The sequence below is a fragment of the Harpia harpyja genome, chromosome 10, assembly GCF_026419915.1.
Source record: "Harpia harpyja isolate bHarHar1 chromosome 10, bHarHar1 primary haplotype, whole genome shotgun sequence".
NCBI classification, from domain to species: domain Eukaryota; kingdom Metazoa; phylum Chordata; class Aves; order Accipitriformes; family Accipitridae; genus Harpia; species Harpia harpyja.
In genome coordinates this window covers 32,627,051-32,643,679 of record NC_068949.1, presented here as the reverse complement: position 1 = coordinate 32,643,679, position 16,629 = coordinate 32,627,051, and the positions used below count along the sequence as shown (strand labels likewise).

The 16,629-nt window shown below is 46.5% G+C and overlaps 1 protein-coding gene across 4 annotated transcripts in view; it reads left to right on the top strand.

Annotated features, from left to right (window-relative positions):
- The window catches only part of SH3PXD2A (SH3 and PX domains 2A), a 269,424-nt gene that overhangs the window by 168,503 nt on the left and 84,292 nt on the right, over nucleotides 1-16,629 (top strand). For all 4 annotated transcript variants that reach the window (XM_052798568.1, XM_052798569.1, XM_052798567.1 and 1 more), the window contains one exon: nucleotides 2,002-2,030. In XM_052798568.1, the coding sequence (XP_052654528.1) occupies nucleotides 2,002-2,030 (29 nt within the window). The remainder of the gene's footprint in view (nucleotides 1-2,001; nucleotides 2,031-16,629) is intronic.

Here is a 16,629-nt window from a genome sequence, read left to right as displayed (position 1 = left end):
CTGTTCACCTAGGACCTCTCTTAGGGTGCTTGCGGGGTGTCCCCAGCATGGCTGGCTGGCAGGAGATTGCCCTGGAAATGTGTGCTGAGGGCCTTCTGGCAAAGCCTGGAAGGATGCTTGTGTTTCTCTTCTAGGGGTTGTGCACAGCTCAACCTCTGGGTGCTAACATTTGCAAGAGCTGGGTGCAGCCTTTCTGCACAACACAGAGGGAGGTGGGGACACAACATGCTGCAGAGGGAAATGCCAGCTGAACCCAGCTCCAAGCTGTGGTACTGAGAAGGTCCAGGAGCTTTGCTGCAGAAAGCCAGGACAGGCAGAAGGGATTGAAGTGATCATCAAGCATGTGCACAGTGGAGATACTAGGTTAAAGCAAATTACATGTGCGGATCTCAGCAGGGTTTCACCTTCTCGCCATTTTAGCGCTGTCAGAAGAGAGGCAGTTCAGGGCAGGACCAAACACAGACTTTCACGTGCCAAGAGAGCTGTACTGACAGCAACCACAAAGCTCCAGGCTGGCGTGGGAGCAGAGCTGGGGCAGAGGACTACATTTTGGGGTTTGTGCCTTCCCTGGCTCGTTCTGAGGGATCTCTGTTTTGGGCACCATATAGCAAGCATTATATTTGCATATGATATCACTTCTGTAGAAGAAGCAGCCTATTCATGAGCAGTAGCATCTTCACATCAAATACAACTGCAGACGTGGCTGAGAAAACAACCGTTTAATTGAAGTAGAAATGACACTGGAAAATTCAAAGAGGGTGCAAAAAACTCCCAAGTAGTTATCACTCATTGGAAGCAAATCCTAGACATGTAAGGCATGGGATGCATGCAAAGTGCTGGGAGAAACAGAATTTATGGGTAGGCATACCTCTGCCCTCAAGACACATGTCGTTTCTTCAGATGATCCCCCAAACTCTCTTGAAATTAAATAAATAGTTTGGGATAATCCTTCTCTGATTCCTCTGGAGTACACAGCATGCTGCAAGGACAAAGCCCCACTCCTGACAGCCTGGCCCCCCAAAATTTAGACGCTGCTGCCTGCCCCTCTGGTGGGACTCCTGCAAACACAGCCTGCCTCTACAGTGGGTTCATTGGGTGATTTTCCCAACATTAATGCCGCCGGGTGCGGCGTGTGACCACGCTGCGGGCGCTGTGCCCGCACAGCAGTGCTGTCTCTGCCCGGTCTGTCATTGCCCGGGCTCCTGCCTGTGCAGAGTGTTTCAGAGCTGGGTCGGAGAGGCTCCGGAGAGTCCTGGGAGGAAGCACAGCCATAGCGAAGCATTTCTGTCCTCGGTTCTGCTTACCCTGAATACTGATTCTCCCTTCTGTAATTTCTTCCCACTTCTGCAGCAGCTGTCTGAGCTTTCAGCTGTTCTGCCACGAGCAAAGGTGCCAGCACCCCTTAGATCACTGTAGAAAAGTAAGGGTGCATTCCCCATCCTCGAAGAAAGGACAAAGTTTGGGGTTTGCTTTTTTTTTTTTCCTTGCGGAAGACAAGTGCTTGTCAGAGATAGCTAGGAGAGGTCTGGAGGTTATTCACAAATTAATTAGCCCCTGAAAGGAGAGGACTGCAAGCAGTGCCAGATAAGCCTGTAGCAGCCGCACCCCTGCAGCAAACAGTTAATACTCCCTTTCCTCTCCAGGGGAACGTCAGGGGTTAATTCAGTAGCTGTGCATTTAATAGCTCAATTTAAAGGGGAAAAAATGACACCCTTCTCCCCTGCCTTGCTGCTGGTGGATGGTTTGCTCTGTCTCGTTGATCACATGCTCCCGGAGCCCCTGGTGCTGCAGAAGCCCCAGCTGCTGCTGCTGATGAGCCGGTGCTGCTCAGGATCCGTCCCGGCCCCTGCCTGTCGATGCCTTGCAGTCCTGACCTCCTCTTTAAAGGAGGGAGCGTGCAGGATGAGCTTTTGAGCATATGGGTGGAATTTGGGAGGCACCCATTTGCTCATCACCGTTTCCAGCTCTAACCATGTCTATTTGTTGTTGTCTTTTTTTCAGGGACTATGGATCTTCAAAGAGAAAATCAGGTAAGATACCAGGCTTTTTACGTACTGCATGATTACAGAGAGGACCTTTCCCTCTCCCCCCTGCCTTTTTTAACCTTCCCTTTATCTTGTGTTGCATGAAATTGTGTAGCAGTTTAACTTTTTATAGCTGAAGCCTGCTGGAGACAGGCATCAGTTTCTTCCTTTGCATTGGAGAGGAGAAGAAACCCACCTTATATAGCATTGCAGTTAAAATGACTGCACTCCTCTGGCTGTATTCATACAGCTCCTTCTTCAGTCTGAGAGGATAATTGTATTAAATTTCTCTCTTTCTTTTTTTTTTTTTCTTAAGTCAATCTTTACCTGAGCAAACAGTCAAAATGCAGCCTGAGGGTTGGGGTTCTTTCTCGGAGGGGGAGGGAATGCTTTTCTGGTCTGAATCTTTTTTTTTTTTTTTGCCTTTCCAAAAGGCTCTAGTGAGTCTTCTGATGCAAAATGTTCTCAGTGCCTGTGTCTGGGTTTGGGCTGCCTCAAAGGCTCTCGTTCAGTGTTATGTTTTTAAGATCCTATAAAACCCTGATTTGAAACTATATAAATCCAATTTTTCCCCTCCCCTTGTAGCTCTTAGTGATTTTTACAGATGTGTTTTCAATAGGGACATGTAATTATGGGCCTTTGGGTTTGGCTGGTCTGAGCTGGATGTGTCAGGGCTTTCTCTTTTTTTTCTTTTCTTTTCTTTTTTTTTTTTTTTTTTTTTTTCCCCAAGCAGCCTTGAGCACCTGCAACTCTCATTGACTTTGTTTGGAGTCTCGGGTGCTCCAAATTGCATTCAGGGCATCCAAAGAGAGGCCTTTCAAACCAATAGCAACTCCTGGAAAACTCTGGCCTGTGTGCAGGGGAGGGGAGGATTTTTTTCTTCTTGCTTTTTAAGATGATGAAGAAACACTGCAATGGCTTAGTCTCTGGGAAGGAAGGGAAGATGAATGTAAAATACTGGACTCCAATGAATGTCGCCGCCTAGATTGATTTGTTGGTTAATTATGAGAGCTTTTAAGCTGCAGTCCTGTAATAAGCTAAGTGACGCACTAAAACGAAGCTGTTGCTTGACCCTGACATCCTGTGCATCAAATGGCTGTTGCCTTTGCAGGCCAGCACTTTTGGTACCATTTCTCTGAGCTGGGTTGTGGTAATGAAGAGGCAAGCATGGTACAAGGTGCTGACGATAAACTAGAGCACGCTTCATCTTCCTAATCTACTACGAAGTTTCTGTCTGGGTTGCGCTTCTAGGGCTTCCTAAATATAATAAATTGAAGTGTTTGTTCACAATGGCCCATGAATTAAATTGGCAACAGCACTTTCTCTAGAGGGGCTGACCATAAAGGTCCAAGTGAGTCAGTAGAAATCAGAGCTGAGTGTGGGAGCTGCTGGCTTAGTGCCACTTCCTGAGCACTGGGGGCTTTCGGGCCATGTAAAGACCTTTGAAAAACGTTGCTGAAGTCTCTGGGGCAACCTGATTTAGCACTGACCTAGAACAGCATTAGGAAACCAGGAGAGCTTTGGGCTCAGTGTACCAGTTGACTTGCGCAGGAGTTACAATACTCTTGCAAGAGACATGAGGAATTGCTTTGGGAGTGTGAGGAAACTGTTGCTCTTCCATCCCTGTGGTTCTGGGGGGAAGTTGGAGCTGATCTGCTGTGACATTGGGGGAAGAGGGATTAAGGTGAGTCAGTGTAGCTGAGATGCCATTTGTGGATGCTGTCCTGCTGGGCTCTTTGTTGGCGTCCTGCCCTGAGCATCCCAAGTGATGTGACCATCCATCCCTGCAAGGGATGGATGCTCAGGTCTGGCTCTCTCCCTTGGCTGTCCCACCTCCACGTTGCTGCCAGGTCTCCTTTTGGGACCGTTTCCTCTTCTCTGCTTCTTGGTGCTTGGCTGCTCACACAGCTAGGGCTTGGAAACAGTGGGGTTTAGGGATGCTCTTTCTGCACTTACCCTGTACGAAGAGGAATGTGAAGCAGCTCTCTGACCAAAGTGAGCTGCATAAAGGGGCTCTGTTCTCAGTCATCTTCTTGCCTGATTTTAGAGCGGCGGAGGAATGCTTTCTTCTGTTCGGAGCTGGATATTGTGAGAGTGTGCACACAACGAGCAAAGGAATATGCCAGGGAAGTTGGTAGTTACAGCCTCTAACAAAGACCAGCTTTATGACACTTGAACAAGTGATGGGGTAAATAAGCACAGATTTCCAGGGTGTGCTGTGAGAGTCTTTTAAGGTAACAAATAGCTTTGAAATGTAGTTTCCTCCATAGGTGCAGATACTACTCTGTCTTTAAACAAGAAACAAATAGGCACGTCTAAATGCAAGCACCTCCCAACAAATCAGATCCGTGAACACGTTTTCTGTCCTGACCAAAGATGTGCTGGCAGGAGACTTTTGGGTGCGAGCACGGCTGTCCCACACTGTCCGGCAGGAATGCCACAGCTGCCATGTCTCAGGCATGTGCAGGCATGACATGAGCGTGGCTGATTGCAGAAACATTTGGGGAATGCCTCTGACAGCCAATGTCACCTCTACCCTGACCTCTGCCTTGCTAGAGTGTGTGTCGAGCTAGTCTTGTGCTTGCCCCTTAGAGCAGGGAGAAATTGGGTAAGTTCAGAGTTTAATAGGAGTTATGGGAACATTTATCACTACAGCTGATACTGGTTGTAAACATTTGAGACCTTCTGAACCAAATGCAATAGTGTGGCACGTCCTTAGCTAAATAGAAGGGGGTCTTGCACTGATCTGGGGCATCTGTGAATGCCAGCCCTGAGCCAGGCTTCCTCTTGTGCAAAGTGCTATATAAACATGCAGCCCTTTACTTGGATACGATCTAATTATAAATGCTTTAACCTGCAGTCAGCTCAGAGACCTGGAGCTTCACTGAAGCAACTGAGGCTCTGTGTAGGCATGGGCATTTGCTGTGGCCTGAACTGCCACATGTGCTGTTACCTTGGATTTGTGGGGCTTTACTTGACACGCTGCAGAGCTGCTTCAGAAAGCTGCCTTCATATTTCCAGGCAATTGAATTGTTGCTCTATGACCATCTGTCAGTGCTAAAGAGACCTCAGTACAACTGTAAGGAGTAGTTACCATGGGCATATTCTGTACACTCACAACAAATGGTCTCATCTACGTCTCTCCAAAGGCATTCTGTAGCAAAAAGGGAAGGAATTACTTTTCAGACTCCAGTTTGTTGATTGCATTAACCAAGTGAACAGCAACTCATTTGTCACTCAAAATAGGCATTACTTCTATGCAAGCATCCATTGTGTGTTTTTTTTTCTCCTCAAATCAAAATAAGGGCAGAATTGCTGCAAGTCTAGTAATGGATATTTGCATGGTACATTACAAACCACAAATTAGGTTAATCCACTCTGCAAACCCTACCAGCTACCATCTGTGCATGGTGAACTAATTAACCCTTGAGACATCTGCTAATCCTGATGTGGCTTGTAAAACCAGTTGGAGTATGTTTCTCCGCAAAGACGTCCCCCAAACACACACTCCTTGCTGGCTAGAGCAAGTTTCAGTCTCCTGGAGTAAGGTGATCTTGTCCCCTTCCCTTGCTGAGAATCTTTCTTGGCTGGCTTCATCCTGAAGTTGTTGTCAGATCCCCAGTTGTGAAGCTGAAGCAAGCATCTGGGACCTGGTGTTTGGTGGCAACAGAGAGTTGGTGTGGGCTCCACAGATTTTTCTACACTGAGTCTTAGTGCTCCTCAATTACTGAGATTCTCCTTGCTAATGGTGGGGTCAGACCTGGCAGAAGAGATGCTGCTTCACATTTGCTTTCAAAGCTAAGGCATGGATCTCTGCCACCTGCCTTGTAGGCAGCCAAGCCCTTGTGCTTGTTGCTTTCAGTGTGCACTAGCAGGAGCACTGCTGGCCACCCCCTTCTGAAATCATAACAAAAACCCCACTGCTTGCTCACTCCCACTGCTCTGACTGCCCTGCTTGCTGCCGGGGGCACAGCTGGCTTCAAGCTGCTGCTCAGTGGCTTTCTCTGGCACCTTGTCGCTACGCAGTAGGATGCTCCTCCAAGTGAGGGGGAATAAAAAAAAAGTTTATGGCTGCATAAGTACTGCAGTGTCTCCTTTCTCTAGTTGATCAGATCCTGCCTGCATGAAGCTGGCTGTACTTTAGCTGAATCTGCCAGCTGAAGTCTACTTAAATAACCCCTGTAATTGAGCACTTAGAATATTAACTTAACAATTTGGTCCAAGCCGGTGTTGCCTCACTGAGGATGCTGATGAGGCTTGGCTTCCTCAGCAGAGAGAACTATCCTTCAACTTGGTTCCCACGTCCAATTTTTGGACTAGTGGAATATGGCAGCACCCAGACAACAATCTCTGCTTCCTTTCCCTCCTGTAACCTAAAACTAGGAAGGATGTGTCCACTGGCAAGTAAATAAAACCGTCAGTCCATTGGAAGCTACTTCTCAGACTTTTTATAGAAACTTTTGTAATGGTCTCTTTTTTCCCTCCACAGGGAAATTAAGTAGAGTTGAGAGCTGCAACAGTGATGGAAGTCAGGCCTCCAAATGAGAAACAAGCAGATCATTGTAACAACACCAAGGGCCCTCATGGCTGATCACTTTGTGGGATTGCTGCCTGGGGCTTACGGGTGGAGCTGACAGCAAGAGTTGTTTCTTTAGCCTAATTCTTCATTACTAAGGAAACCCTCTTCCTCGCTCTTGCACGCTGAGGATGCGTGCTCTGTCAGCTTCAGGGAGATGCCTTAATTGATGCTCTTTGAGTTATTGGATAGGTTTTTTTCCTGCTTCCTTTGTAATTATGAAAAGAAATGGCTTAACTTAGGCTTTTGCTGTCTTTACAGCTGGCTGAGCTATGCTCATCACTTCAGAGCTTAACCTTTCTGGTCCTGTCACACTGCATGCATCTAGCCTGCACTTACAGCTCCACGGCATGTCTCTCTTTTTTTTTTTTTTTTTTTTAATTTTTATAAATGAGCTTTATTTTCTTAACTTCAGTTGAACTGCCTCCTTTGAGGTGGTGCAGAGAAAATGAATGGTGTGTTCTAGCCCTTCTGTTCTTAATCATTCAATGGGGTCACAAACGTGTGAGCCATTAGCTGGACCAGCAAGGCTGCGTGGCTAGAGCTGTCTCTACCTGTTGCAGAACTGAGATGCTGACCCTAGGGGCAAAGCTTTGTTGGTGCAACTGAGTATGGAGCTCTCTGCCAGCAGGCATTTAGCTGTATGTGGGTACAGGGAGAGGAGGGAACATACAGCCTCCAGCCCTGGCAGATATTTTATGATATTTGTGGGAGATGGCTGCAGTGGAGAGAGAAGGAAGGACCACTCCAAGAGAGGCACAGTGCTGCCCTTCCTTTGCCTTAAGGTTGTTGCAGTACTGATGGGATGTCATCTGGAGTGGTGGATGCCCTTTTAATATAATACTAGAAGAGCTGTGAATGCAACTGCAAGTGTGCCGTGGGCATGCCTTAACTTACTCAGTTGACTGTTAAATCTGTCTCAGTTTTCCTCTCTCAGCCAGAGGAAGCCTGAACCTTTTAAATGGGTTCTCAAAGGGCCCAAATCTAAGAGTGTGTTACTAAAGATGTTGAAAAAACCAAATTAACTAACATGGTGAATCCCAGCATGAGGCAATGCATCTTCTGTCAGGGTGGTGACTGCAGCAGATGTCTTGGGGCTACCTGCGTTGAGTGTGTGAGTAATGAAGTAGGCAGTTGGTTATTGCTTAATGAATCTGAGACCAGGTGACAGCAGCAAAGCTAGAATATGTTTTTTAACTCAAATGTTAGTTTGAGTCATTCTGCTCTCATGGTGTTTGTCTCTGAAGTCTGTCTCCCTATACTCCATCTGAAAGGAAAGCTTCAGCTTGGAAGGTTAATTTTTTTTTTTTTTTAAGGTGGTGAATGGGGATCTAAGTTTGTCCAAGCCCATGGCAAGGTCCCAGGAACATCTTAAACCATGTAGCTTGGGCTTGGTGTCTTAATCCTTGTAAGAAATCTGTGGTACGACATGATCCCTGCAGACTGAGCCATGTGCTCTTGTTTGTGTCCTGATGAATCACACGTGTGTGCTCTGTTCCTTGCATTGTTTTCTACAATTAGTGCAGAACCTGCCTCCTTGGTGCCATTTGGCCTGTTGATGAGGATGGCTGGACAAGGTAGTTAGCCAGCCGCTGTTTTGTAACTTCACAAGCATGTACTGACAGGATTGCTCTTGATCAGAAATCAGGATCTGTTCCCCCATCATACGATTAACCTTCTTGGCTGTATGTACTAATTACTGCATGGAATTTAAAAACAGAAGATTCTGGCAGAACATTTTGGTTCGCACGTAGCTGCTTTTTTTTTTTTTTTTTTTTTTTTTTTTTTTTAACAGGAGGATAAAGGATTTAGTAATAAAAGAAGGGTAGAGTAGGCAGAAGCATAGCAACCAAGGACCAAACAAACCTTAGCATATAATTACTGGGGACGTACATCTTGGGCCTGGTTCTGGAAGGGGTTAGTAGTTAATGATCTCAATGTGCATCCTCAGTTCAGTCCTTGATGACAGAGCTTTCTCTTCTCATGATGGAGAATTATTCTTCCTCAAGTAGTGAATTTGCTAAACTCTAACTCCTGTTCAATTTATTGGCTTTTGCCTGATGCAGTAATTCCCAAAACAGCTCATTTTCTTTCCTGATTTTTTTTAACAAGCCTGTAAGTGTATTTTTTATTTTTTATCAAGTTCTTCATATAATTGAAGAAACATCCGCTCTGTGTTTTTTCCAAAGCAGGGCTATTGCTCTGTGCTCAGGTTTGCAGGCACAGAGCGGAATTTGAGGAAGAGCTTCAGCTAAATTAGGCAGACTTCATCTCCTTGCAGCATCTGTGAGTGTGTGACCCAATTCTGCATCTTCAGTCAAGATGTGAATCTGTCCACTCCAATCCCACACTCCAAATCCAGCCTGTGGTATTCTGGCAGAAGGAAACCGATCTCACACTTCTCCTTGTACACCATATTTTTAAAGTCAGTGTTTAAACTGAAATGCTTTGGACTTCTGCCTGAGGCTACTGAAGAGAAGAGCAGATAGGAGACTTTATTCTGCACTGCTTCAGTTTTCTGCTGACATGTGGCACGTTAGATGTATAGGATCGCTGTCGTCTTCTGGGTGGCCCATGTGCTGGGTTGGGAGGAAGACGGGATAAGAGAGGAAGAGTTGTTTGTGTGTTGTGTGGGTTTTTTGTTTTGCTCCTTGGCTTTTAAACTGAAGTGTGGGGACAGGGTACAGGATTAGGGAAAGGAATGTGTTTGTGCTCTTTGCTGTTCCCAGTTCAGCATCGATGCTGCGCGGAGCCCTGCGTTGGGCAGGGAGGCTGGGCGGGCAGGGAGGGACTGCAAGTATGAGGTGTGGCTCAAGCACAGCCCTGGCAGAACAGCATGCACCCTTGCAAATGCCTCAGCCTTCAGCTGAGTGCCGAGAAAGCACTTGGTACCTTAGGGGATGTAGTGGCATTTCTTATGGTTTTAAGGAGTTCTCTGTTCTCCATCTGCTCCTGTTCTGCTTTCCTCCTCTGTCAGCGGCAGATGGTATTAACACTGCCTGCGTGGGTTTTTCCTCTCTTGCACAGAGAGAACTGTGTGGTATCGGATTGTGATTTTGGCATGTTAGATAAGGCAGGTGAGAAATGCACTTGGGAGCTGGAGTGGAGGGTGACGATCCTCAGCCGTTGCAGGAATCTGTACGCAGCGCAGACAGGTCTGGCTGGCTGAGAGGAGCAGACCTCTTACCTGGGTGTGTTAGATAACTTTGTCTCAGGCTGGTGAGCACCTGAAACTTGAATCTCTCTTGTGAGAAGGAAACCTGGATGGCAGAGGGTGTGTCCTTAGGCTATTGAGAGCACTCACCTCTAAAATAGCACTCCCTAAGTGCCTCCAGCTTTGTGCATGGTTTTATACCTGTCACATTCTGGCTGGCCTGCATCTGGGCTGTGTGACAGGCAAAATCCTCACCAGTCTGCTCTGGATGGAGAGGCTCATCTAACCAGAGATGGCTGGAAGTACTACTTATAAAGGTGTTCAGAAGGAGTTATAACGTATGCATCAGTTCGCCAGCTGAGTCTGCTGCCAGCTGAAACCTGCTGCCTGGACATGCTGATGCTGCGGTACATTTTCCGTGCTTGTCAGTGTGACTTCTTTGCAGTCAGGATTTGACTCTTGCCTTTTGCACCCCCCCGCCCCTCCCTTTTGGGGGGGGGGGGGGCCATGCATGAATCCTACAGTGTATATGTACCTGTGACTTTCCAAGTGTGACAGCTGGGGCTTTTCTGCCCTCCTCCTCAGCAGTTTTGGAGGCTAGTTTTTTCCTTGGAGGGGTGATGCTCTCAGTTTGTACAGCTATAGATGTGGATTAGCGTTCAGATATTCTAGGCACTTCCCAGCAAAACTGGGAACTGCTACAAAACTATGTGCAGGGGCCATACCACAGTGATCATGTGGGAAGCAGTCCTTGCTTTCTGTGTAGAAAGAGTTAATGTGAGTTATGGCTGCCAGAAAAAACTAAGCAGTCCTGGATACTTGTGGGTCTGTAAATGGGCTTAGGATGGGCTTTTGCAGATGTAAACAGAGTAGAAAATGGGGTACTAAGTTTTCTTTAGGTTTGTACTTCTAGAAAGAATGAAGGACTGTATGAGGCTGCAAAAATGCAGCTGGTGAGTGTGTCGCTGTGCAGTTTGTTGAACACATGATCCTCTCGGCCCGCTGCTCCATTCTGACTCGGGAAAGGGCTCTCTAGTTATGGATTTCTCCCGTGCAGGAGCAAGTTATCCAGATGATGAATTTCTGAGGCACGCTCAAGTCACGTGAATGCCAGATGTGAACATTTTCCAAGCAGTGTGTGTGGGTCTAGCGTACGCCAGGCAGCTCTGCTTACGTGGCAAGTGGAAGTGGTCTGAGATTGGTCTGCAGTGTGGTGCCGGGGAGGTGAGGAGCCCCGGCAGCTCCTGGAGCAGCCACTTCTGCCGGGGGAAGGTGCTTGCTGGGCTCGTCACTGCAGCTCGGCCCATCTGCCCCCACCCCCTGCACAAATGCAGCGCCTCTTCCCGAGTACAAGCCTTGCACAGGCTGCTCATGATGGGGCTGAACTCAGTGAATGGGACTAAAATTAAAGGCCTTATTTAATGCCTGCTGCCAATCCTCTTACTCATGACTTTAGCTGGATTTGCATGTTTGATAATCTACCAGTCAAATATTTTTTCAAGATGTAGCTCTTTAAGATGCTACCTCTTGAACAGATGGCATGGGGAGTGGAGGTGATGATCTGCTCCAAGTATATAGAAGAGGAGATATCTCTGCAGGGATGAGAGGTTTACTTTAAAATGCAGTCTCCCAGTGGGGAAAAAAGATGGACTAGATCTCTGTATTCCTTCAAGGACTATCTTAAAACACTTGCTTTAAACATGATGCATCAGCATCCCACAGATTTAAGACCAAGGAAAGCTTATTTAAGCTGCTCTGGTCAGGGACAGGGGTGGCTGCTGCTTGCCCAGCAATCACAGTAGCAAATAAATCTGTCATTGTGGTACCTAGGAAGTGTAATGGCTGACCAGGCCCACCCTGGGTCAGGCACCGGGCACAAATGTTGCTTTTGTTTAGGCCCGCCTGGAGGGAGAAACATCAGTGGTGCAGTTCAACAGGGTGCCTTGAGCGGTAACGCTTGAAATACATCAAAACACTTGCAACCTTTCTGTACCATCCTCCCCTTTCTCTGGCTATTTGTTGTTCTGTGCCTAATTGAATGAGTTAATTGTGTGAGCCAGGAATGTGTGAAAATGGTTCCAATTCAGATTAATGCTTATCTGCATTTTTCCTCCTTCCAGGCTGTTTTACAGCGGTCTTCTAGAGCTACATGTAGACTCTGCATCAGGGTAACTCTCTGTTAAAAGTAACTAATTCCATCTCTGGAGGAGCTTAGCATCACCAAATATTTCTCTCTTCTTCCCCCTGCCCCAGTACTATTGCATCTTACTGCCTTCCCATTTAACCAAAGTGTCAAGCCCCAGCTGAAGGGGAAGGGGCTAGAGGAGAGAAACCTGAAGACAGGCTGACAAGGGGGTGGTCAGTGGGTCTGGGGGATGAAGGGTTTGGAGATGGCTCACAAGGGTACGGTGGAACACTGAGCATGGTGCTCTGTCTGCAGATGGGAGCAGAAGCAAGCCCCATAGTTTTGGGGTTCCTCACTGAGCTTCCTGCTCTTGGTTGTATGGATGGCCAGCCTCACCTTGTCAGGAGGAGGGGGAGGTTGCTCTTCAGCTTGTCCGAAGAGGGCAGAAAGGAAGCGATGAGGGGAGAATTGGAGGCAAAATCCCAGCAAGAAGCTCTGGAGGAGCCAGAGGAGGGATTGAGTAGACTGAGCCTGGCCCCCTGGGGTTCCTTACCTGCTCTGGGCAATCAGATGTCCCACCTGAGTGCCCAGGACAACAACATGGCATTTATACCAACTCCTTGGCAGGCTTGACCTCCAAAATCTAGATTTGAAATAAAAGCTTAATTTCTGTTTTCTGTTCTGCCATATGTGATGAACATTACAGTGAACAAGGCTCTAGGCCACTTCTGTGAAATGGACACTTCTAAGGAACAGCCTGGTCAGCCCACTTCTTGCTGACTTATCAAATACCACTGTTGGGATGAGAACACCCCCATTCTTCTTGTAATGCCTTTTGTTTGAAAAGTGATGAGTAGAAGAAGCATTTACTTCCCCCAGCTCCAGTCTGAGGAATCACTGCCAGTTACTGGACCACCAGTGAAGTTCTCTGGAGTGGAGCACTGATTGTTGCCTTCCTGGGAAGCCAGTATAGTTTCAGTTTACTCTAAGATTGTACTGCTTAGTCTCTTTTCACCCTTCCAATTAAGGCAGGAAGGGTGTATGTCTGGGAAATGAATCTGCAAAATGCTCAGCTGCACTCACTGCTGTGGTCCTTGAATAACTGAGCCAGTAGTACCTCATCATGGAGAGGACTAATGACCTACAGAATTGATCACTGTTGGAAAGGGGCAGTCTTTCAGATATTAGCATCATTCCGGCATGGCCACTCGTTCTTATAATCTTTTTCTCAGTATTTTAAGGTGCACCTAAACAGCTGCAGGGAGATTTCAGTATTCCCAGGTGATGTTTAAGGTAGGGCTTCATGACAACAAGGGTTTTATTAATTAAATGGACCTAGGACTGTTATCTCCTATGGAAGGCAACATCCATAGGACAGGTCATGCTTGAATAACTAAACTCTCTTTACACGCCAAAGCAAGGTAGTCACATCCAGATCACTTGTTGGGACTTGTCTTTGGCCTATGCTAACTTCTCAGCTATGCACAGAAATCATTTGGGGCAAGGGCTATGTGGCCAGAACTACAACCATGCTGAGACTCATGACCAGTATGATCCAATTCCCTAGAACTACTGCAGGAATATTGTTGGGAAATATATAGCTTAACAGGCTAGAGAGCTATACAGACACTAGTTTAAAAAAAAGTTTGTTATAAAGGTCTCTGACAGCCCTAGCGATATGCAACCTGTGAATCTCCAGGAGGGTGCTCCTTCTGGTCTTTACAGCAGTATTAAATAATGCATGCCGGACTCAACATTGAACTGAACATTTTAAGCAATGTTACTAACAAAAAGAAACCTGCATCAGTAGCTACTGCTAAAATGCCCGTGGAGGAGGAGTTTCTCTGCACCTGCTGGACCAGGGACCCAGCTGGATGAGCAGTACTGATGTGAACCATGAATGTGGCATCTCCTGGATTTTGGTAGAATTGAGCTCATGCATTCAACTCTAGACTGACTCTAGTTTTTGTAGGTTTTCCTTGAAGCTTGCTCTGCTCTAACAGCACACAAGACAAATAGTCTGCTGCTAAAATGAGATGAGTAGGGCTGTACCGCAAGCATAAAGCATTGGTCCCCAGCAGTCTGGTGCCTGTTCTCTTGCCAGTGGTGGGAGGAGCAGCAAGCAAACCAGTCTTACTGGCAGCAGAAAAGCTTCTGGTGAAATCTGAAATCATCAGTTTCGTGTGTTTCGTTCACCACAGCAAAAGTCTTTAAAGACTTTGCTCCCCCAACTCCTTCCTTTCCTTCCCCACCTGAGAAGCTCAGCTGACGCATCTCAGGGTTGCCCACCTCTGCGGTGGCAGCTTGGATGGGATGGGGTTCAGTGGCCGCTTCCAGTGACACGCCTGCTCCACTGCTATTTTTGTGCAGCGTGGCTCCAATGGGGAGCCTCCTCTGCGCTCTTCACAACCGCCTCGGCCCCGTGGCTTAGCTGTAATTTATGGACCTGTGTTTCCTTTGAGCTTTTAAAAATAATTCTGATCAGAGGGGTTTGTTCTGGCTCCAGCTAAAGCCGGCAGCAAGGGCTGTGGGGGTTGGTGTTAGCAGCAGAATTGGGATGCTGTTGCTTTAGGAGTGGCTTGCTTTGAGCAGGCAACTTTAATTTCCCTTCCAAATACTGAGATTTCCCCCCCCACCTCCAAGTCATCTGAGACCAGCCGGCGCTCGGCTGTTGCGGCGACAGGGGAGAGGAGAGGCAGGAAGCAAGAGTTTGTTCATTTACCGTTACCAATCCCATTGGAAAACGGCTCCAAGCCCCATGTAGAATTCCAGTAAAATTCTGTCCTAAAGGGGAAACCCGGGCTGTTCAAAGCTTGTGTTTTGTTGGCTTGGGCACAGCATGCTTCTGGGGCCTTTGACCTCCTCCCCATACCCTGGCTCCCTCCGCAGCTCTTCGTTTGAGCTCTCTGAAGTGGAATCCATCACTAATGTCTGATATTTTTATTATTTGTAGGGGGAACTCTTAGAAGCTGGTAGCAATTAGAGCTTAAACGTCTTGGAATAAAAAAAAAAAAAAAAAAAAAATCCCCAAGAAGGAAGTTTAATGCTAAGCAGATGTGCAGGAGCAGCTGAAATATGCTAGCTGTCTTCTGCTTCAGAAGCAACCTCATCCACATCTAGCTGCTGTCAGGCTGGGGCAGCTGAGAAGTGCTGCTGCTTTTATGCTGCTGCTTGGGCTTGGGAGCCCACGTTGGGGACCTATGGGATTGTTTACCAGTTAATGCTTAGATTGCCCTTTTATTCTGGCTTAGACCAATGGTTTTGACAAGGAGAAAAAATACTTTGTTTAAAAAGAAATTAAAAAGAAAATTGATAGTAGCTAACAGAATTGGGTTTTATGGTGAGTTCGGTTCCTTGAGATCTCACACAGGGTGTTTGTAGATATGGTTACTGTGGATCTAGGTTTAAACTCCCTCTCTTGGGCAGACAGATCCAGGGTAGCCCTAAGCTGCTGTTAAGCACAGCTTATTCCCCCTATCTTTAATTGTTGGCTGTTTCAGCCTTTTGCTGCCAGCTTGGATTGGGGCAAACTGTTTGAAGTCTTCCCAGTTGTTCCTGCAGTCCATCTTCTGCTTTATTTATTGCTGCCATATTCAGGTTCTTCTGTCTGGAAAAAGATCTGACAGCTGACTGATGTCCATAATCCTGTTCCTGAAGGCAGTGGAAGTCTATTCAAAAGCTAATGGACAAGTTGCTGACAACAACTCCTTCACACCCTTTCCCGTGCGTGCCCCGAGTCTATAATAGAAACATGCTATATATTCCCTCCATAAGCTAGAGCACAAGCTACTCTGCCAGATGATTTCCTGTTGTACTCTACCAATGCAGAGCCTTTTTCTTTTTTTCTTAAATGGTAATCCAAAGTAAATTACTGTAATTTACCACAGTGTATTTTGTACTGTATTGTGACAGTGCAGTGCATGGGTTTAGGAGTTAGATGGTTGGAAGACTTCAGGTTTTTCTCCAGACTGCCACTATTGAGAACTTACTGAAAAGTAAGCAAAACACCAAATCCACCTGAATTCCAGTTTTGCGCCAACGCAATGAAAATTTTGTGCCTGATTTAAGGAAAGGATTTCAAAACCTCACGGTTCCCTTAGTGCCGAGGAAACGCAGCAATGTGTTTCTTGGACCTCTGGTTTCCAGTGGGAAGGTTTGAAAGCTGTTTCTTACGCTTTGTACCATGCTGGCAATTTCTCAGTTACATACATACTAGGAATATGTGACTGATTTTTGACTGTCTTGATAATATTCTGTAGGTCAACAGACAATAACAAGTCAAATAGACAAGGCCACCAGTAGAGCTTGCCCCTCTCTCCAAGTGATTGAAGAGCAATCTTCTCTGCTCTTAAACTGATGGGTCCAGAACTGGTTTCCCCATTACAAATGAGTTTTTAAAATTGCATTTTGGAATTGTTTGTTGGAATTTAGGAAATTCTTAGCTGGTCGTATAAACACCTCTCCTTGTCTCTTCTCCCAGGCAATGTGAGAGTAACAGCTGTCTTTATCTCCCTTATCCCACGGAAGGGGAATGTTTGCTGGTTCTTATTTTGAAATGGGGGCAAACCTACTAACTCTTAAAATATGCTTCCAGTGTATTCAAACAAAAAAACCCCCACTGCTTAATATTTGAAGATTATTCCCAGAATCCCAAGCCAAGTATTTACACCTCATTTCATGGAGGGGGAGGGAAATCTTTTGACCTTGTTGGTAGCATCTCTATTAGCTTTCTCCTTAACCATTTCTGCCT